Below are 23988 nucleotides of genomic sequence, written 5' to 3' on the forward strand. Positions count from 1 at the left end.
GGTTTCAATTTACTGATACTATATTTAGAATTCTTGCATCTATATTCATGAGAAGGAAAGATTGTCTTTTATTAGCTTTTGTTATCAATGCTATGCTGGCTTCAAAAAAGTACTAGGAAATATTATTCTTTTTCTGTTTGATGTCTTATTTACTCTTCAAGTTTGGATTTCAGTGTTGTGCTGGTTTCATAAAAAATGAAAGTATACCATTATTTTCTATTTGAGAGAATTTCTGCATTATTGGTATTAATTCTTTAAATTTTTAGGCATATTCACCATTTAAGTCATTAAGGTTGGTAATTTCTTAGTGTATAGGTTTTAAATTATAATTTCAGTTTCTCTGCTAAATTTAGAACTAATCAAAATTTGTGACTTCTACCAGCTTTGTTAGTTGGATTCGTCTTGGAATCTTTACATTTCTTCTATTAAAAAATTATTTACATGAAATTACTCATAATAATGTCTTGTTATCTAGTTAATGTCCATTGGATGTGTAGTGATGTCCTTCTTTTTCTTTTCTTGTTTTTCTTGGTCAGACTTATAGTAGTCTTTCACACAAAACAACCTGTTTTGTTTACTTTCTAGGTTGTATTTGTTTTTCTTTTCCACTAATTTTTGTTCTTATTATATCTCTCTTTTACTTTCCTTAGATATAGCTTGTTTCTCCTCATTTCTTCAGAAAATACTTATGTAATATTTATTGTGGTGCTTTCATTTACCTATCAGTTATTTAGGCATGTATTATTAACTCTCCAAACCCTAGGGTTTGTTTGTTTGTTTCTTTCTTTCTTTCATTTTTGTCTGGCATATTAGAGTATATAACCTTTGCATCATTTGGAATCTTTAAAATTACTAATTCTCTTTATGGTGATTTGTGTAACAATTTTGGCAAATGTTCTTGAGAAGAATGTTTATTTTGTTACAGTTCTGTACATGTTCTACAAGTTATTCAGGTTTATCAGTTTTGTTCAAATCTTGGTTTGCTTTTTTTTTTTTTTTCAATCTAACTATTCCACTGGTTATTGAGAGTTCTTAACATTCTATGTATGATTGTGGACTTTCTCCTTTTAATTTTGTCACTATTTGCTTAATGGATTTTGAAGTTGTGTTATTGGGTGTATACTAACTAAATTGTTATACTTTTTCTAATAGACTGATAATTTTATCATTACATAATATGTCTTTTTATATCTAGGCATGCTTTTTCCTTAAGGCCTTCTTTGCTTGGTGTTAGTAATGCTATATCTGCTTTTCTTTGGTTAACATTTTTTTGTGTGGTGTATTTTTTTCAATCCTTTTGCTTTCCACTTATTTGTGTCCTTATATTTAAGGTTTATCTTTTGAAAACAATGTAAAGTTCATCTTCTTAAATCCGTTATGACAAGACTTATTTTTTATTGGAGTAATTAATACATTTATATTTAATGTAATTTCTTACAAATTATGCTTAATATTTTACACAATATTGTTTATTTTTTATTTTCTTGCTTTCTTTTGAAATTCACATTATTTTATTTATATCCACAAATATTTAGTTACTTGTTATGGTGTTTGTGATTGATCCAAAGATACATGATGTTTATATATCAATAAAACTCTTATTCACAAACTTGCATGTAAAATACACATTTTTTTCAAAAGCTATATTTAATTTTACTTAGGTATCTGTGTTTCCAGTCAAATATCAATTTTCCTTCTCCTTACCTACTCGCATCTCTTATGGAGGTTATAGGAAGCCCTAAAAAAGGAAAATATTCAGAAAAGACCCATTAATTTTTAATCCTTCTAGAGCTTCATTGATTTGTCCTATTTGAATCTAGGTCTATGCATAGAAATTTTTACTAATGTTGGTTCTTTCGGCCTTAGCATCCAGTTTGATCATGGAGCTACCATCCCAGAATCCTAAAATATCACTGGACTGCAGAGAGTTCCTAGAGCCTGGCTCCCTATTATTCACAAAGCTCTTTAACCATTGTCCCTTACTAATTCTGAGGAATATTGGCCTTCAGCAGTGCTTTCCTCCTTTCTCTGCCCCCCCTCTACACTCCTTTCTTATTTCTCTCCTCTAGCAAAATCTCATTAATAAGCCTAGAGTATGGAAAGTAAAGTGCTATATGTCACTTTTCTTTTCAACTGGAAACATTAATTTCCCTAGTTAAAAGAAACACAGGGCGCCTGGGTGGCTCAGTGGGTTAAGCCGCTGCCTTCGGCTCAGGTCATTATCTCAGGGTCCTGGGATCGAGTCCCGCATCGGGCTCTCTGCTCAGCAGGGAGCCTGCTTCCTCCTCTCTCTCTCTGCCTACTTGTAATCTCTCTCTGTCAAATAAATAAATAAAATCTTTAAAAAAAAACACACAAAAAACTTGCCACCTCTTTAAAATATAAAAATGTAAGAATAATAAAGCATAATTTATATCTCAGTACATGATCATGCCATAATTTTGGAACTTGTATAATTTTTTATTATATATAGACAGGAAAGTTGTAAAACTAAAATTGTAACCTTATGTGGAAGTATTAGAGAATATTGCTAACTGTGATGAGCATTTTAGCTAGGGCTTAAAAGAATAAGTAAGATTTCAGTAAATAGAGGTGAGAAAAAATAAATTAAGTATGCTATGATAAAGACATAAAATCTAGATAGTTTAAGACTTATATGTAGAAAGCATTGAGTGCCAGGCTATGGATTATGAGATTTACCATTTTTAAATATAATTTGAGGATAGAAGACTAAAAGAAGTAGTACAATAATGTCTTAACATGATGTATTCCCTCTCCTTGATGTGCTGCAACCTGGGGGGAAAATGTTTTAAGGGGAGGACTTTCCTTTCATTATACCATATAAACAAATACCTACCTTGCTTATAAATGAAACCTCATGTATTTTGAAATTGAAGGAAGTTAAATGATATTTATATTAGAGATAAATTTGGGAAAGCAGTGAACTGAATTGGAAAAAATTAAGAAAGAAATGAATTTGCTTGCATCTAGATCATAAGGTCTAATTAAGCAATGACCATAATGATTTCCAATTGATAAAGGTCACAATGAGTAAATAATTCCTTATCTCTCCTCATAAAAATCTCTTTCAACATTTTTCAGCATCACAGTTTGTGCCAAAATATATACATTGTTTAAAAAATATTATATATATGCTATAGGAAGGTTATGTTAAATATGTGTGTTATAGATAGTAAATATAAATATGTATATCTGGGACATATTTTTAATATTTATTATTAAAAGCCCTGGAATTAAAATGTAAGCTTGACTAGCTTGAAATATTTATACCTTTTTCCAATTTAAAAACTTCTTATAAACTGTGAATTTTTAATAATGAATAGAAATTGTAATTTTTAAAAGTTGTAAGTTTGAGCCCCACGTTGGGTGTAGAGATTACTTAAAAATAAAATCTTTAAAAAAAACCCAAAACACCTCAACAGTAGAGTGACGTAAAGAAAGAAGACCACAACTGAAATATTTCCTTTACTATTTATCCATTTAAATTCTAGGGTTTGGATATGTTATATTAGCATTAATTTGCATATGTGTGTAAATCAATATGAGCATGAATATCATCATCATGAATATTTTAATAAAAAGTTTTAACATGATACAAAGATACCTATGAAGAATTATAAAACTGGTAAAATTGTTGTTTCAGTATGTAAAATACGATTTCAATGTAGACATTTACTTCGATTTCTAACATGATAATTTTATTTATTAACTGTGTAACACATTTCTGTTTACACTTTTCCTATAACTTTTTGCTGCATGCCTTGTGATCACCTCTTCATAAGACAGTTTTGTACTATCAGTTATATACATATGTGCTCTATTGATTATACAAATTCTTTTTCTTTATATTACTTTTATTCTGCTTTTTTTCTTGTTTAGAAAGATTGTTATAACTTTTCTTTTGTTATTTTCATTGTCTTTATTTTTTGGATGTTGAGATTCTTCATTATGATTACTCTCAGAGTTTTCCTTTCCTTTGCGATATAATAGTTTTTGACATCTTAAAGCATCTTCAGTCGTCTCATTTTCAGTTTATGTTTGTGACTTTACCTAGGATTTCTTCTACTATTATATTTTAACTTTAGTATGGTTAATAATTCTTTTTCTGATGGTATGTTGGAACTAGAGCCAGTTGTGCACATTTCTTCTCTTCATAGTCATTGACATTGGTAGCTTGAATTGGCTATCTGGGAGTATTTACATAGTGGAAATTTACAAATATTACAAATCAAGGTTTTTCTTTTCCAGATTGATAGTTGTTAAACATTTACCAGCATACCACTTCCTTATATAGTATGTCAAAATTAATTTTAGACTTAATGAAATTTAAGTATAATAAGTAAAAATGTTAAAAGGTTAGAAAAATATACATGAGTATTTTATTTTACATTGAAAAATAATCAATTTATTTTTAATTTTATTTATTTTTAATAATAATTTATTTTATTCAACTGTTTTTAAAAAAATTTTTATAATTATGTTCAACTAGCCAGGATATAGTACATCATTAGTTTTTGATGTAATGTTCAATTATTCAGTTGCATATAACACCCAGTAAGTATTTAAACAAGCTGTATATGAAAACAATGGAAGGAAACTCAGAAAAAAGTAGTAGTGGGCTTTAAAAATATATGGTAAATGTATGAAATCTCTTTTAAATGAAAGTGGTGGAACCGTAACTTGGTAACCTGATAAGTGAAGTGATGGGGTTAGTGTTGGTCAAACCTGAAAGTTTATGTTGTTGTTTTTTTATGTTCTAGTTTAAGCTAGTTGATGCAGTTTTTCTTGTGTTTATGAACATATGTCCAGATAATGTTACAATATTTATAAAATTAGTCAACTCTACAATTTTTTTTCTAATTCCTAGTTATACTCTAACCTCAGAAATTCCTACACAGTGGTTAGAATAGTAATTTTTCCCCAAAATACTTTATTTAATTCCACCACTGTATAGATTACTAATCAGACAAATCAATCATGTAAAATATTGTCAAATATCCTACTTCTCGATTTGTTAAATAAAGCTCAGAATAATTTCATTCAAATTTTAAATCTTTTATATGAACATTAGAAACTAAGTTTCTGTGATAGCCTTTGTATCTGTTATTTTATTTCCCTGTGACTTACTATCTTTGGGCTAATGATTTAGATGTGTCAGGAGAAATATTTACATTTTTCCAGATATTAGGGCATATTTACATTTCTCTGGTATTCTTATAGCATGATAGTTCATGCATTCCCTTAGATTTCTAATGCTATTCACATGATAATTTACTTGTCTTTCAGTGTAAAACAACTTATTAATATTTTCCTACCTTTTAAAACTTTATAAATATTTATATAGAAAAAATATAAATAATTTGTATTCTGTTAACTTATTTGTGACAATTTCTCTCTATATATATTCATTTTTATCAAGTGAGAATATCAAAATAACTTGTTCCCTGAAAATTTTCAAATTGTTCTTCCTCTAAAAGAAATCGATTTTAAAATATACTTTTTCAAAATCAAGGACTCCGAAATCATATTGTTTTTCTAAGATTCCTTCAATTCAAGCTCATTAGTTGTTTACTGCATGCTAAATTTCTGTGTGGAGCAATACCTCTTACATTTCATGGTTTGTTATATAACCATGTATTATTAGATAAAATTGATTGCCATTAATATGCAGGGCAGGTCTATTATTAATTTTTTATTTTATGTACCTTCTCTTAGCCTGTAACAATTTCATTTAATCAGAATTTCTGCTAACATAACTTGGATTTTTTACTAATTCAGATATGATGTGTCTTTCTATCTTATTTTATCCCAAATTAGTATGCCCTTTTTATTTTATAAAAAAATATTAAAATACAGTCTGTACTATAAAGTGGAGATTAGATTTCAATATCCCTATTACATATAATGATTTTTAAATGTATTTTTGACATTATTTTAACATTTTTTTTCCAGATAAAACCTTATGTTCATATAATTCAGGTAAATTTTAGCATGCACAGTGTTTAATGCATGTATTCATATGCACAGTATAATTGGTTTTGTTGTTTTGTGCTTTGTCTGGTTATTGTGCATATGTTAAATTCCTGAACAAAATGTTAGCAGCTTCTTTTTTCTGCCTGTAGTACTTTTCCAGTATTTCCATGTTTATACCTTTATTATTTTGGTATTAAAAACCATTTGTTGAAATATAGTGATTTATGATTTCAGTATGTCTAATATTTTGTCTTTTAGTATGGTACTATTAGATCAATGAAATATGGGTGCATATATCCTGTGTTACTGTGTGCATTGTTTCACAAAATTTGAATTTATATGAATACAGTTTTTAATGTTTCTACCTTATGGAGGGTTAGTATTAAAAATACTAAGTATGTTGAATTAAAATATAATGAAAACTATGATGTTTGCTGCAGTTTCCATCATTTTAGCTATTCTGTCATATTTTCTAAGGAAAGCTGAATAGATTTACTTTTGTTACTCTAATGTATTATGATTTTAAATTCACACATGCAAAGAGTAGGTCAAGATATTTTAAACTAATGTGAAATTTTATAACTGGTCATTGGGACTTAATTTAATTTTAATACTTTTAATATGAAAATATTTTATATATGTTTAGTCTAATGAACTTTTATATTTTTAAAAATTATCTTCTTGAATAGGATTAGGAAATAATTATAAAAAGCTTCAGGAATGGCACACTAAAGTTTCAAATCTACTGAGGAAGGCTACCACTTACAACCAGGATGGAATAGAAGGGACTGGACTTCCTACATCAGACAACAAAAATGGACAAATATATAAGTCAATTGATTTAATAACATTGGATATCAGGCAACTAAGTACAGTGATTATTAAGAGTAGGAAGACAAATGAGCTGAATCCTAAAATTGCCTTAGCATGCCAATTTAAAAGAATATCCTGCACAGAGCATAGGGCAAGAGAAGGCAGATGGAGCCTATGGACTCCCTGAACTAAGGTGATGGAACTAAGAGTTTGGGGAGACAACGGTATCTAGAGTTTACAGAAAAGAGTTTACTGAAGAGGAGAGAACTATTAATGGAGAGAACTACAAAGAACTTCAGAGAGTCCCTCTCAAGCGTTCAGCTGAGTACTGATCAGTTAATGAATAGAAGAATCTACCCAAGCCTCAAGAAAGGACCACCCCAAAAAAGAATAGAAGTAATAATGCCTGAGAATAATGTCTGTTTTTTCCCCCCATGAGACTGGATAAAATCAGATTTCAAAGGACATTGAGTTGAGTGCAGAAGTCCTGGCCTCATTAGTGAAGAATATTTGGCCCTAGATAGACACTGTATCACCTAAAAAAAAAAGAAAAATCTTAAAAGCAGGAAGTAAAAGGATCAAAATGTCTCTAAGTAACACAACTGCATGTAGCAAAAACTCAAGAATACTTATAGAAGTACAGAAATATCTAACATATAACAATGGAAAATTCACAATAGCTGGCCTCTAATAAAATATTACCAGCCATGCAAAAGAGAAAAAGAAAAACAAAAACCAAACAACATAAAAAGGATTTAAATGAATCAAAACTAAACAAGAACTGGTACAGATGTTCTAATTAGTAAACAAGGATATTAAACAGTTATAGAAATATACTCCTTATGTTCCAAATGTTAAGTAAAGACATGAAAGATGTAAATGGATCCAAATGAAACATCTGTAAATGAAAACTGCAATGTCTAAAATAAAAATATACTGAATGAGATTAACAACAATAAATGTTGCAGAGAAAAAATTAGTAAACTCGGGAAAACAGCAATAAAGACTATCCAAAACAAAGCACAAATAAAAAAGAGAACTATAAAACAACATTGTGAGCAATGGACAACTTGAAACTGCCTAATACACAAGTAATTTAAGTCATGCAGGAGAGGAGAGGCAAATATTTGAAGAAATAATGGCTGAAAATTTTCCAAATTTGATGAAAACTATAAACCCACATGTCCAGGAGGCTCAATGAACTCTAAACACAAGAAATATGAATAAGAATATATGAAGGTACTGCATAATTAAATTTTTTAAAACCAATAATAAAAAACCATACAGCATCTGGAGACAGCAGACTTGATACATAACTGAGAAATAAAATAAAGAAGACTGTAGATTTTTCATTGGAAACAGTGCAAGTACTCAGAGAAAAAGAGATCAATCTCGACCTCCGTACCCATTTGTTTTTCTTTTAAAAATGAAGGTGAAATAATGATTTTTTTTTTCAAACATACAACTACTGACAGAACTCATCACCAGAAGAGATGCACTACAACAAATACTAAAGGAAATCCCTCAGGTATATGATACCAGATGGAAATATAGAATATGGATGTATATAAAAGAATAGGGAACATGAGAAATGATTATTAGAGAGATAAATATGTAAGGTTTATTGTTATTGTTTAAATACCTTTAAATATAATTGGCTGCTAAAACAAATAGCAATGTAGTATAAGGTTTGCAACATATGTAAAAGTAAAATATATGACAACAGCAACATGAAGATTGGGAGAGGAAAATAGAAGTGTATGATTATAACATTTTTATACCATACTGTATGAGAAGTGTGATATCACTTGAAAGTAGATTGAATCAATTAAATATGTGTGCTCTAAGCCCCAAACCACAAAACAAAGGTTGTAACTAACTAATAAGCCAATAGAAAAAATAAAATGGAGCCATGAAAGTATCCATTTCATCCAAAAGAATACAGAAAGTGAGGAAAATGGAAAAAAGGACAAAAGAACAAAAAGAAAAAAGATGGGACAAATAGAAAATAAACAGCAAGTTATAGATGTAAACTAACCAAATCAATCACATTAAATGTAAATAGTCTAAATACTGCAATTTAAAATCAGAGGTCATCAAATTGGATTTTTTAAAAGCCAAAGCCAGCTATATATTGCCTATAACAAACCCACTTCAAATATAAAAACACAGAGTTTTAATTTCAAAGGATGGAGAAGATATATCCTACTAATGTGAATTTAAAGAAATATGAAGTGCCTATATAAATATGAGATAAGTAAGACTTTAGAGCAAAGAGTATTACCAAGGACTCAGAAGGTCATTTTGTAATACTAAAAGGGTAAGTTGATCAAGAGAACATATCAATCTTAAACATTTAAGCACATCATAATAGAGCTTCAAATTACATGGAGAAAAATTTAAAGAGAGATTGTCAGACTGGATTTTAAAAAAAAGAAAAAAAAAAAAAGATCCAACTACAGTGCTTTGAAAATCTTGACAAATTTTATAAACAACTAGTCTGACCAAGAAAAAAGACACAGATTACTAAAACCAGTCATGCTTTGGAAATCACTACCAATTTAAAAAGTTAAAAGGATTACTTTGGAAATACTTTGGGGAATCCCTTGGGAATGCAATGAACAGCTTTATGCCATGAAATTAAACAACATAGTAGAAGTGAACAAATTTCTAGAAAGCCACAAATTACAGAAATTGATCCAGAAAAAAGAAGAAATCTGAGTAAACCTATAATGACATAAAGAAGCTGAATTAGTAAAAACAAAAGCTTAGACCTTGTAGCTTCACTGGTGAATTCTATCAAATATGTAAAAGGAAATACCAATTTTCTTACATTCTTTGAGGGAAAAAAAGAGAAGGAAATACCCTCAAATTCATTCTATGAGACCATTATTATTCCAATACCAAAGGCAGACAAATACAGAAATCCTGAATAAAATATTAGTAAATCAAATTTAACAATATGTAAAGATGATTATTCACTGTAACCAAGAGGGACTTATCTCTAATGCAGTGTTTGTTTAATAATTAAAATCAATTAATTGTAGTTCAACATAGTAATAGATAAAAAGATAAAATCACGTGATCATGTAATGAGATGGAGATAAGCTATGACAATAACCAACACCCCTTTACAACAAAAACTATCAACGAAGTAGGAATAGAAGGGAACTTCTCAACCTGATGAAGAGGTTAAAAAACCTACTGCCGACATCATTTTTAATTATAGAAGACTGAATTCTTTCTACTTAACTGGGTACTATGCAAGTATATTTGCTCTTACTATTTTTATTCAGTGGTGCACTAGAGATTCTAGTTAGGGCAGTCAGGCAAGGAAAATAAATAAAAGTCATTTAAAAAGGAAAGAAAGAAGTAAAACTATCTTTATTCACAGACATGATTCTTCTACATGTAGAAAATTCTAAAAACTCAACAAAAAACTACTAGAACTAATAAGCAATGTTGGCTAGGTTTCAAGGTAAATAAATATGCAAAATCAATTATATGTTACATACTAGTCACTAACATTTCAAAAGTATTAAAATTTTAAAAATACTTATGAATAAATTTCATAAAATAAGTATAAACTTGAATACTAAATAAATCAGAAAATATTGCTGAAGAAAATTAAAGTGACTTCTAAGTAAATGAAGAGATATTCCAAATTAATGGGTTGGAAGACTCAATATTATTAAGATGGCAGTCCTCCTCCAAATTTGTCTACAGATTCAGTACAATCCCTAACAAAATCTAAACAATATTGTTTGCTGTAATTAATAAAATGATCTTAAAATTTATCTAGAAGCACACAAGATCCAGAATAGCCAAAATGGAACAAATTTAGAAGACCTTCTGATTTTAAACTTGATACAAACCTATGGTAATCACAACATTGGGGTACTGGTATAATGGAACCTAAGTCAGAACTCAAAAATAAACCCTTATATTTCTGGTCAGTGGATTTACAACACAGGTGCAATGACAATTCAGTTGGGGAAAATTGTTTCTTGGCTATTAATACTTGAACAATTGAATATTCACATGCAAAAAGATTAACTTAGACTCTATCTCACACCAGCCACAAAACCTAACTTAAAATGGATCATAAACTTAACTGTAAGAGCTAAAACTATCGAACTCTTAGAAGAAAATATAGGAGAAAATCATCATTATGTTGGGTTAGGTAGAAGTTTCAAGAGAAATGCAAAAGCATTATCAATAAAAGACTGAAGTGATAAATTGGACTTCAGAAAAATTTAAAATGTTTGTCATTTAAAGACACTATTAAGAAGGTAAAAGACAAACCATAGACCTGGACAAAATATTTGCAAAGCATGTATTTGAAAAAGGGACTTGCATCCAGAATACATTAAGAAATCTTAAAAGTCAATAATGAGAAGAAAAATAATGCAATCAAAAGGCAAAATATTTGAATAGTCATTTCATTGAAGATATATGGTTCGCAAATAAGAGAATGAAAATATTCTCAGTATCATTAGTTATTAGTGAAGTGCAAGTTATAATAATGAGATACCACTCTACATTTACTAAAATGAGTGCAATAAAAGAGGCAAATAATAACAATCTTTGGTAAGGATTTTGAGAAAATGGAATCCTCATACATTTGCTGATTAAAATGTGGAATAGTGTAGCCCTTTGGAAAACAGTTTGGTGGTTTGTTAAAATAAATTTACTATATGACACAGTGACTCACTCTTAGATGTACACACAAGTGAGATGAAAATGAATGTCCACTCAAAGACTTGTACATGAATGTTTATACCAGCACTATTTATAATGGCCAAAATTGGAAATAGTTCAAATATCCATCAGTTGGTAAATAGATAAATAAAATGTGCTATCTATACAGTGGATTGCTATACATAGCAAAGAATTAATACATGCCACCACATGGTTTAACATAAAAATTATGCTAAATAAAAGGTGCCAGATATGAAAGGCCACATGTTGTATGATTCCAATAATATAACGTACAGAAAAGGCAAATCTCTAGAGCAGAGATTAGATTAGTAGTTTTCTGGCTGGGGATATTTTCATCTATATAGAAAGTCAGATGGAATCTACACAAAAGCTATTAAAATTAAGAAGTAAGTTTATGAGATTGTTGGATACAATTGTATTTATGTGTAACTGCAATGAACAATTGGAAATTGAAATTTTGTAATATAATGCCATTTAAATGTGTCAAAATGTGAAATACTTAGGGGTAAATTTGATAAATATAAAGGATGTGTAAACTAAAAATTATAGAACACTGTAAAAATGAATTTTAAAAGACAAATTAATGAAGAGAAATACTGCATTTGTGGGTCAGAAGAATCAATGTTATGTTAATTTTACTCCAACTTGATCTACAGACTCAATTCAGTTAATTGACAAACTGTCTTCTAGAACTTAAAGTATTTAGTACCCAGAATTGCTAAAAACAACTTTGATGAAAGATCAAAGTGGGAAGCCTTCCAATAGTTGATTTCAGAACTTACTATAAAGCTGTAGTAATTGAGACATTGTGATAAAAACAGACAAACAAACGAGTGCCTGGGTTGTGCAGTCAGTTAAGCATCTGACCCTTGGTTTCGGCTCAGGTCGTAATCTCAGTGTCTTGAGATCCAGCCCCATGTCAAGGCTTCGTGCTCAGGGTGGAGTCTGCTTGAAATTCGTTCTTCTGCTCCTCCGATTCTCTCTCTCTCTCTCTTCTCTCTTTTTCTCTCTCATATAAATGAAAAGATATGTTTAAAAATAGGCAAACACACTAAAAGAACAGTATATAGAATGCAGATACAAACCCACACATATATGGATAGCTGATTTTCAACAAAGCTGAAAAGACAATTCAGTGGTGTAAGGATAGTCTTTTTAACAAATGCTTTGAGAGCCTATAGATATCCATATGCAAAAGAGAGAGAGAGAGACTTCTATTTATACCACATACAAAAGTTAACTCAAAATGAATCAGTGTGTAATTATAAAATTCTTAAGAGAAAATTATAAAATTATAAAACTTTTTAAAAATTATAATTTTAAAATTATAAATTATTTTATTATAAATATTTATAATTATAAATTATAAAACTTTTATAAAGTATAAATTTATAAAATCATAAAACTCCTAAGAAAAAAACTTTATCATCTTTGGTTAGGCAAAAATTTCTTAGGGCATGAATATCATGTGCCATTAAATAACACATTGACTAAATTGGACTCTCTCAAAAGAAAATGTTTTTTTTTTTCTTTAAAGGATACTGTTAAGATAATGAAAAACCAAGCCATAGGCCAGAAGAAGTACTTACAAATCACATATGTAATAAAAGATTTGTATGCAAAATATATAGAGAAAGAGAACTGGCTGTTTTGGAGAGATGAAATATATATTTATTTTCTCTTTTTTATTATGTTCAGTTAGCTATATAGTACATCATTAGTTTTTGATACAGTGTTCAATGATTCGTTAGTTGTGTATGTTAAAACTCATGAATAAGATAACACAACAATAAAAAAATGGATGTAAGATTTGAAAGACCACTACAAACATTTAGAGGTAAAAAAAATAGACAAATGATAAGATATTCAACATTAATCTTTAGGTAAATGTAAATGAGATACCATTAGACCCTTATTAAAATGGTTAAAATGAAAAAACTATGAAAAAGAAGTATGGGGGAGGATGGGAATTTACTAAAATTTTCATATATTTTTAGTGGAAATGTAAAATGTAATAGCCTCTTTGGAAAACGCTTCGGCAGTTTTCCTAAGAAGTTAAATATACCCCTACCATATAATTCAGTCATTCCACTACTAGGTCTTTACCAAAGAAGATTGTAAATATATGCCCGTACAACAACTTATATATGATTGTTCGCTGTAACTTCCTTTGTAATAATCAGATAACCCAGATGTCCTTTACCTGGGTAATAGATAAACTGTGGTACAGCCATAATAGAGAGTATTATTTAGCAAAAAAGAATGAACTATTGATATATATTGACAACATGGACAAATCTCAGAATAATTATACTGAGTGGAAGAAGAGAGACAAAAGAATACTAGTATTATTCCATTCATATACAATTTTAAGAAATGCAAATTAATGAATTAAATGGAACTAACAGAAGAAAATAACTAACTGAATTCCTGCAACTACAAATATTAATATGTTAAAAGTTGAAATAAATCTTTGATTTACAGAGAAAACCCTAGACTCAGACATACTTTTCAAGTAGTTCATATTTAACCTTAACATATTATTTCAACTTAATAAAACTCTTGCATAATGTACACAAAGTAAGAATATTTACAAGGAGAACAAAACTTTTATTTTATTTTATTTTTTTAAAACATTTATTTATTTATTTAACAGACAGAGATCACAAGTACGCAGAGAGGCAGGCAGAGAGAGAGGAGGAGGCAGGCTCTCCACTGAGCAGAGAGCCGGCTGCGGGGCTCTATCCCAGGACCCTGGGACCATGACCCAAGCCGAAGGCAGAGGCTTTAACCCACTGAGCCACCCAAGAGCCCCGGAAAACAAAACTTTTATACCAAAAATCTACAAAAACATTCCAAAAAAGAAATTTATAGCCCGGTTTTACTCTTAAATATAAGTGACTAGAAAAGCTACATAAAACAGCAAATCAAATCCAGTAGTTTTATAAAATTCTATAAATGTAATTTTAGACATTTACAGATCAAAGGAGAAAAAATATGTTCATTTCTTCGTAATGAATTAAAAATTTTATAACATTCAACAGAAATTCATAATATCTGTTAGCAAATTATGAATTAGAAAGAAACTTCTTCAGTCTGATACAATGTCTACTAAAAAGTTATAGGAAATATAATCTCAAATGGCCAATGATAGAATTATTCATTAAAAAAACTTGGACAAGAATGTGATTGTAATGGAGATTCTACTGCAATAAGAAAAGAAGAATTTAGAAATAATAAGGAATCAAAGGGAGAAATAAAACCATCATTGTGTATAAATAATGTAATTGTTTTCTTCAACTCTGAAAAGAATATACAAATTATGGTTTACCAAGATGTCTGGATATAAGAATAATCTATAAAGGTCGGTTGCATTTCTACACACCAGTACAAACAGACATACTTTACAATCGTAGCAGAATATCAGATACATAGGAATAAATCTAACAAAAGTTATATAAAAAAACTATAGGAAAATATTTATAAAGTTTTATTAAGAAACATTAAAAAATACATAAATAAATGGATATATTCCCATAACCATTGATAAGAAGACATCATTATTAATTTCCTCTATTTGACTTATATATTTAACTCAGTTCTAATCCTATCAGATATCTTCATGGAAGATATCTACATCTTAGATAGGATAGATACATCTAACATTCTAAGTCTATAGACAACTAAATGGCCAAAAGTAGCTAGAAGGATTCTTGTGAGAGCAGGGAGGAGGAACTTTCTCAGTCTCAACATTTGCTGTGGTTGACGTAGTATGCCACTAGCATGAGAGTAAATCAATCAGTGGAATACGATTGAGAGCCCAGAAGCAGACTTTCTTACATGAGACAGTATTTTATAAGGATCTGAGGTAATATGTCAGATCCAGAGAGGAAAAGTAAGTGATTTAATAAATTGAGCTGGAAAAATACTATCCATTAGAAAAGAACATAGATGAAATTAGATCGCTATCCTGAACCATGTATAGAAACTTTGGGTGGATTAAGGGCAGAAAAGGTTAAGTTTGAGTCAGGGAGCTGAAGAACTGTTAGAGATGTGAAATAAATATTGTTATAAAGTTTAAACTGCAAAATTCAGGAGAAGCTGGGAGTTCTTATAAGAAGGTTTGTAAGAGAATGGTCGAAGAATCTGGAAAAAGTCACGTGCCGGAGGCAACAGAGGACCTAGTGAGAAGGTTTGAAGGGCTTTTGCCACTTCAGTCACTAGGTGTTTTAAAGTCACTGTAGGTCATAAGAAAGGGCGGGGAAGGAAAAATGCTTGCAAAACATCCCCTCATTCTGTAATTTTTATGGGTGACCCGCAGAAGAAGTTCTGTAGATCCTTTGTCATGGATCTCACATGTCCTTGGCACAGGACTGGGGAAATCTAAAGAAAGAGATCTAGCAAGAGCTAGAGGGGTATCTAAAATCCCAGACTTGGTTATATCCTACTTATTTTAAAAACCAGAATTGGAAGAATTGGAAAGAGAAATTGAAAAACCACAATTATCATAACAATCTCTCACAAATGTGAACTACAGAACTGATGTACTGTAATAAATAGAACATTCCCCCAAGGAAGAGAATATACATTCTCTTCATCTTCAAATGACTCATGTTAAATGTTGCTACAAATTTTTAGGTAATACATTCATATGGTATAAATTTAAAAGTAAAAAAACAAAAACAAAAACAAAAAACTCCCTCCACTGTTTCTCAAACATCTAGATCTCCTTACTTGAATCAACTGCGGTTACCAATTTCTGTGTGTTGGCACAGATAGTCTGTGTTTACGTTTAAAAAATGTATGGGTTTTTCCTCCTTTTTTCTAACATAATAATATAGTATCATTATTGTGTCTTTTCTGATTTTTTAATTTTTATCCCCATTCTTTTAGTAGTTGCTATTGATATCACAAAGTTGCACACTTAACAAAGCAACATTAATTAACATCTCTACCTTTTTTCCAAACTGCATAAATATTGTAAAATCTGATTTGTATGATCACCCCTACTATTTAACATATTATTGCCAGAATTTTACTCTGCCTCCCAATTAGTAATTTATTATAATGTCATTTTGTTCATTCAAAATTTATTTAGATTTACCCGAATTTTTACCACTTTCTTTGCTTCGCTCATTTTTTCTTCTCATTTCGTCCTTTTTTTCCTGGGATGAATTTCTCTATTTTTAAAGTACACATATTTTAGTAGTGCTTTCAATGAAGATCTGGAAAGAAGCTGTGTTTTCTGAGTATGTCTTTAATTCTTTATTCCTGATGAAGTTTAGCTATATATAAAATTCTAGAATTACTTTAATTTTCTCTCAGCATCCTGACAATGTTATTTTAATAACATTTGGCTTGTAGAAAAGTCTCTCCATTTATGTTTAGTTTTCTTTAAATTGTTAGCAGTTGTTAGTGGTTTAATTGTGTCCCGCCATAGGCATATATCCTAACCCCCAGTACCTAAGGATGTGACCTTATTTGTAAATAGAGTTAATGCAGAAGTTATCAAGTTTTCACTTTTGAGGTCACTAGGAGACCTAATCCAATATGACTGCTGTCCTTATATGAAGCGGAAATTTGGGTACAGATAGACATGAACAGAGGGAAGACCAAATGAAGACATTCAGGGAGAAGATAGCCGTGGGCCTGGAGGGCCCTATCTACAAGTGAAAGAACACCAGGGACTGCTAGCCAACACCAGAAGCTAGAAGAGACAAGGAAGGATTCTTTCCTGGAGCCTTCAGAGAGAGCATGGCGTCGCCGACCCCCTGATTTTGGACTTCTAACCTCCAGAACTGTGAGATAATAAATTTCTGTTGTTTGAAGCCACTCAGTGTTTGGTACTTTGTTTCAGCAGCCCTTGGAAACTAATACAGCGGTGAGTGTTCCGTGGTTTGGAGGTGTACATGTTTTGCACATTTTTTGTTAACATGTATTCCTAGATATTTCATGTGCCCTTGTAAGTGATAGTGGCTTTGAAATTTATTTCTCGTTGTTCATTGCTGTTCTCTAAAAAATATAGTTCATTTTTATATGTTGACTATGTATGTATTCTGCAATCTTTGCTAAATTATTAGTCTTAATTAGTTTTTTAAAGCTTCTGTGGGAGTTTTGATTTACATGATCATGTTACTACTTGCTTTCCAATCTGTATGCCATTCATTTATTTTCCTTGCTGTGTTTTACTCTATTGCAAGTGAAGCATTGAACTGAAAGGGTTGGAGTGGGCATCCTTAGCTTATTTTTTGTATTAGGGGGACAACATTATGTATTTATAAGTAAGTCTGATGTGAGCTATAGGCTTTTTTTTTTTTTTTATAGATGCGCTTTATTGGTTTGAGGAAATTACCTTCTGACTAGTTAACTGAGATATTTTACCATGAATAGGGGTTAGCATTTTCAAATTATTCTCCTGCATCTACTGAAATAATTTTAAAAATGCATGTATAAATGAAATACTCCAATATACACAAAGTAAACGAGAAAGAAAAATTAACAAACAAACCACTGTTGAAGAAAATTTATAATTTTCTCTCAATCATTGATCAAGCAAACAAAAATTCAGGAAAGATACAAAAGAATTAAACCACACAATTAACAAGTTTAATCTCATGTCCAAAAAAAAAAGAACTCTGTATCTAGTAGTTAATGAATGTATATTCCTGTTATATCCATGAAAGACTTGCAAGAATTCTTAATATATTATTTAATAATTCATTTTCTCACAAATTTCAAAGTTTTGAAGACTTGACAAATATAGGGTATTTCCTTCAACACCAGTGTTACTATGACAATTAAAAAAATCATACCCATATATTTCAAAATTTCTAAAAATAGGCACTTTTACTCTAATGAACATTTTCTTCCAAGATTTATTCTCTTTGCAATTATCATGCATTATTCAGACAACGGTGTCTTCGATTTAATGATGTATAGTAAGTATCTTATAGACCCAAGAAGAAAATACTTAGACCTGAATTTTAAATAATATACTGCATATAAATATTTGAGTAATTCAGAGAAGTTCTCAGAGGACAAATGCTTATGTTAGTACAGGGTAGAAGGCTGGAAATTTTGACATTTTCATCTAATTTGAAAGTTTAGGAAAAAGAAATAAATTTAAAGTAGAAAGAAAGAGATCATAACTATAAGAGCAGAAATCAATAAAGAAACAAATTTCTAGCTGATAAGATTATGGAGCCTAAAAGTTAATCCTTTGAAATGAATGGCAAAATAAACCTGTAGTGAAATTTATCAGCAGGATAAAAAGATAGTACAGGATTCAAATGAAAATATATAAAGTTACATCAGAAAATAAATAGATAATATGATAAAATGATGAACATTTAACAAACACTGAAAACTTGAACAAAGTGAACGAGTTCCTGTGAAAAATATAACTTATTAAACCTTGAATCAATAGGTCGTTCTATAGCTACTGAAAATAAATATTAGTAATTTAAAATATTCCCATGAAGGAAACACCAGATCAGGGTAGTTTTATAGATGAGCTCCATCAAAATTTCAAACAACAGATTTTTTTTTTTTTTACAGTCCTACACAAATTTAACCAGAGAATAAAAGCAGACTAATTCTCAAGTTTTTACTGTGCTGGTATAGCCTTGATCCTAAATCAAAAGGTTAGTGAAAGGAAAATTTTAAAGGTCAGAATCACTTGTCAATAAAAGTGTAAAAATCTTTAATGAAATATCACTGAATTTACGAGATCTTCCTCAACCTGATAAAATGTAACACCAGCAGGTATCATTTTTAATGGTAAAATACTAGAAAAATCCCACTTAAAATTAGGATGTAAAAAGGAATGTAGGGAAAAACCTCTGCCTTTGGCTCAGGTCATGGTCCCAGGGTCCTGGGATCGAGCCCTGCACTGGGCTCTCTGCTCAGCGAGAAGCCTGCTTCCTCCTCTCTCTCTCTCTCTCTCTCTCTCTCTCTCTCTCTCTGCCTGCCTCTCCATGTACTTGAGATCTTTCTGTCAAATAAATAAATTAAATAAATAAATAAATAAATAAAATAAAAACAATGCTGTAATACACACCAAGGCTCCCTAAATTGATGTATTGACTCATTGCAGTTCATATCAAAATTCCAATAGGATGTTTTGTGCAATTTAATAACCTGAACCTAAAATTTTATATGGAAGAGAAAATGTTCTCGTTATGATGGATTTGCTTTTTGATATATAACAATATAATAACAAAGAGAGTGAGTTATTGGTTTATGGATAAAAGGGGGAAAAAATAGAGAACCAAGTAGATCCTAGCAAATAGGATACATTTATTTATAACCAAGGTGACATCACAGATCATTGGGGGAAGGTGGAATTATTAAATAATGCCGAAATATGTGTTATACGTGTGGAAAAAGCAAAGTTGCATCCTTATCTCATACCATACATAAACTCACTTCAAAATAGGCCAGGATGTAAATGCTAAAAACAGGATTTTTTAAATTTTAGAAAAAAATATGAGAATGTCTGTCCATTCATAAGCTTAGGCACAATTTCTTAAACAAGACACTGAAAACACTACTTCTAAAAAAGATTGATACATTCAATGACATTAAACTTAAGTACTTGAATTCATCAGAATGTTAAATGACAAGATTCAAGTAGAGATAACATAATTGCAGTATATTTAACCTCTAGAATTACTAGCAAAATAGATTGACTTCCATCAGGAACATAATGAGATTTGGAAGGAAGCAACAATTGCAAATCACATATATGCAACTATCCCCCAACTCTATGCACAAACCCACGCAAGGCCACTCACAAAGGCTAATAAAATGAACTTCATTTTTTGCTGGTGTCATTCTTATCTTGCACCAGAGGCAGATCTGATTCTTGACCAATACCAAAAGCTTGTAATCTTTATGCTGTAGTATATCTGGCACATTAAACTATCATTACCCCGTCCTTGAGCATTTACATTTACAAGGTGAAATCTTGTTATAAGCTGAATAGCTTATTATGCCTCTCCTCAATAGCTTCATCTGTGGTGTCCCCTTTTTTTTCCCAAATCCATTTATAATGTATACACTAATTCTGTAAATCCTTTCGTGCTCAGTCTTTTGGGCTATTGTGTGGTAATTGTGGTTTCCTATTGGTTGGGGCTGTAAGAGCCTATGATTCGATTGAGTTTAAAGTTTTAAGATATAAGACTTTGGAAGGAAAATAGCAGTGAACCCATTCAGTGAGACCATATGATCAAAACAGATCAATGTCATTTATGTAACCATTAAAAGGAAGAAAATAAAAGTTCCTGGCAACAGACTCTTCCCTTTCTCAAGAACGCAGGGGTAAAAACAAACAAACAAACAAAATGTACAGAGTATTTCTAAGAAGAAGTTGGAAATATTGGAGGACATTTCTAGAACATTTAATTATTGCTACTTTAGACACCTTATAAAACGTAAGCTCTCAGTGTTTTATATACATTACAGGAAAGCATTTGCTGTGTGATAACTGAATTTGGTCTATTTAATGAATAATGTATGGTCTAAGTAGACAAAAGTAGTCATTTCTTGAAATAACACTGTTTTCATTTATTAGGCATTTTCTGATTGTAAAGAAGGAAAAATACTGTAATAAGGGATTCTATTGTGTAAGATGTGCCTATTTTTGAGACACATATGGGAGAAAAAATATATTAAAAAACAAATAGCATGCTTACTTATATATGTGATATATTTCATAATTAAGTGTGAAGACAGTCTCCTTTAGCCATCAATTCAGTGCTATTTTTGCCATAGCATGATTAACATTTTAAAATTTTGTAATAGAGATCTTTAATTATGTTAATTATTACTGCTCTGTTTTAGGCTCTATCTTAGAAAATGTGACTGTGTGTAATCAGTACACAATTTAGATATATTAATAAGTTTATGGATGTTTATTTCTCATTTTCTTTTCAAAGCAATGGAGGAACAGCTAAACTAACACTAAAAGAATATTGTTTAAGATGTCTTAAATTATACTTCTTTTCCATGAGTGTGAAAAATGAAGAATTGAGCACATTTAATTTATTAGTCATGCATATTAGAAAAGGCACATGAATGTTCTTGAAATAACATATTGTTTGCTTTGAAATTTATATAGACTTCAGTGCCCTTGTGTAAAAGCATCTGGGACTGACTTAATCTAGCTATTTTAAACAACTTTTTGTTCAATGGATTTTATCAATCAGCATCAAATCACATACATATATCATTGAGTATTATTTTTTTTATTTAGTATTTGATATTATTTCAAGCTTTAGGGCATTTAGGAAATTTATTTTACACATTTTAAGAATCTATTTTAAGAATGCTATCTTCACATTATAAAATATGTATGAAAGTAAGTGTGAGCTCATAATGAATTTCCTTCTCTATTTTTTATTCTCAAGTGTTTCATTCAAAATTCTTTGATTTGTTTTCAGGTTGGTGAGGAGGTTTCTTTTTCCTTAATAATCAGCAACTTTAATTATTGCTATTGTTTGCTTCATAGGGTCAAAAAGAATAAGTGATAGTGAAGTTTCTGACTATGACTGTGATGATGGAATTGGTATAGTATCAGGTAAGAATTTCAGAATTATTTTATAGTAATAAAAAGGAAGGGTTATTCATCGCTATCTACCAATAAACAGATTAAATAATAAGTAAAATAAGAAAGAACTTGCCTCTTTATCCACACCCCCCCCACCACCACCAGTAACAACCTCATGGCAATTTAACCCCTTGAATAATTCTGGTTGCTAGAACTCTTGTATCAGTTGTTAAACTGAATATTCTTACTGAAATATGTCAGTTAAGTGAATACTTCCAAGCTTTTTATTTTTAAACTACTAAATAATAAGGAGTTCACCATAAATTTGAAGTTATTATATAACTGAAACTTCTTTATACTGCATAATAGCGTAAAAAAAAATCTTTTTGACATCACCAGCATACCCAAATATGTCAAATATTTGTGCTTTCTGAAATTTTTTCATTGTTGTCATGTTGATTATATATCAGTTGCAGCTTTATTTTCAAGTTATGGTATTGTAGTTTTAAAATATTGCCTGATTTATGGTTGGAAATTTACCTGATGACGAAAAAAAAATAAGAAGATGATTTCAAATCCTTGAAATCTGTTACTGTTAGAAATTTGAAGCATCACTGTATTTTCTTTTTTTTTTTCCATATTCTTTTTATCAACATGAAAATCAGGATTATGATTGTGGTTTCTTTTTTTTTTTTTTTTTTAACCAATGTTTATTGAGCTCGTTGTGTAAACCGTCTCTCTACTTTAGAAGAGTCACATTCAATTGGGGAACAAGGGAAATGTATGTTTGGTTTTTTTTATATAACTTTTTTATAAACATATAATGTATTATTAGCCCCAGGCGCACAGGTCTGTGAATCGCCAAGTTTACACACTTCACAACACTCACCATAGCACATACCCTCCCCAGTGTCCATAACCCCACCACCCTCTCCCTACCCCCCATGATTGTGGTTTCTGAGATGTTATCTTTTTGTGGGTCTCATAACTGTAGTAAATTACATTTACATAAGTAACATGATAACTAAGACTTAAACGTTAATTCTGATAAATTTTTTTCTTTTTTTAATGTCCTTTTTGTTTTAAACTCCATCATTAATAGTAGTATCTATAGAGACTAAATACTTCAATCAATAGTTTATCAAGTAATTTGACCGTCAGCTGAACCAAACCTACATTCTTTATGAAATTGTTCCTGAGGCATTTTGAATGTGAATTGCATACATTCATACACACACTACCTTCTCACCCATGTTAACTAGCATTTTAAACAACTAGTCTAAGTCGAGACACCAGCAAATCTGTTAGTACTTTGTTCTCCATATGAAAGGATTCATTTCCAAATGCACATTACGTGTCTGTCGAATTCAAAGTATCTGTTACAACCATTCAAAACCCTTTTAACCTGAACTATCAGCCTTTTCTCAATAATGAACAGTTTCAGCTGCTTTACTTAATTTATCCAAGTTTGCAAGGCAGATGTCGTGAAAATTAACTACGCCAGAGGTAATATTTCCCATGTGCTTCCTTACTTTGTTTTTTCTGACTAATTCAAGTCAGAGGTGATTTTTTACATTTGCATTGCTAATATTATTCTTCAAAATAAATAGAAACTTTGATTGATATTGAAATTTAGGGTTTTCAGGGAAACAACTGCTGGCTTGGATTTTTGTGCCTCAGTGGTATACTGAGTAGGGAAAGGAGAATGGTTGTAACTAACTCTTCTTTGAACCAGTTGACTCATCCCACAATGCAAATAAATAGAACATATATATATATATATATATATATACACACACACACACATATATATATAAGATATAAGTTTGTAGCCACTTAGAATGTTAGTGTTATTTTCTACTCTGACATGAACCAATATACAAACACATGTAAATAATTTATTTTCCATC

General features: G+C 30.3%; 1 protein-coding gene across 44 annotated transcripts in view; it reads left to right on the top strand.

Annotated features, from left to right (window-relative positions):
• RIMS2 (regulating synaptic membrane exocytosis 2) overlaps positions 1-23988 on the top strand; it is a 594152-nt gene that overhangs the window by 341238 nt on the left and 228926 nt on the right. For all 44 annotated transcript variants that reach the window (XM_032316364.1, XM_032316365.1, XM_032316366.1 and 41 more), the window contains one exon: positions 22040-22108. In XM_032316364.1, coding sequence (XP_032172255.1) covers positions 22040-22108 — 69 coding nt within the window. The remainder of the gene's footprint in view (positions 1-22039; positions 22109-23988) is intronic.

The sequence above is a fragment of the Mustela erminea genome, chromosome 16, assembly GCF_009829155.1.
Source record: "Mustela erminea isolate mMusErm1 chromosome 16, mMusErm1.Pri, whole genome shotgun sequence".
Classification (NCBI taxonomy): Eukaryota; Metazoa; Chordata; class Mammalia; order Carnivora; family Mustelidae; genus Mustela; species Mustela erminea.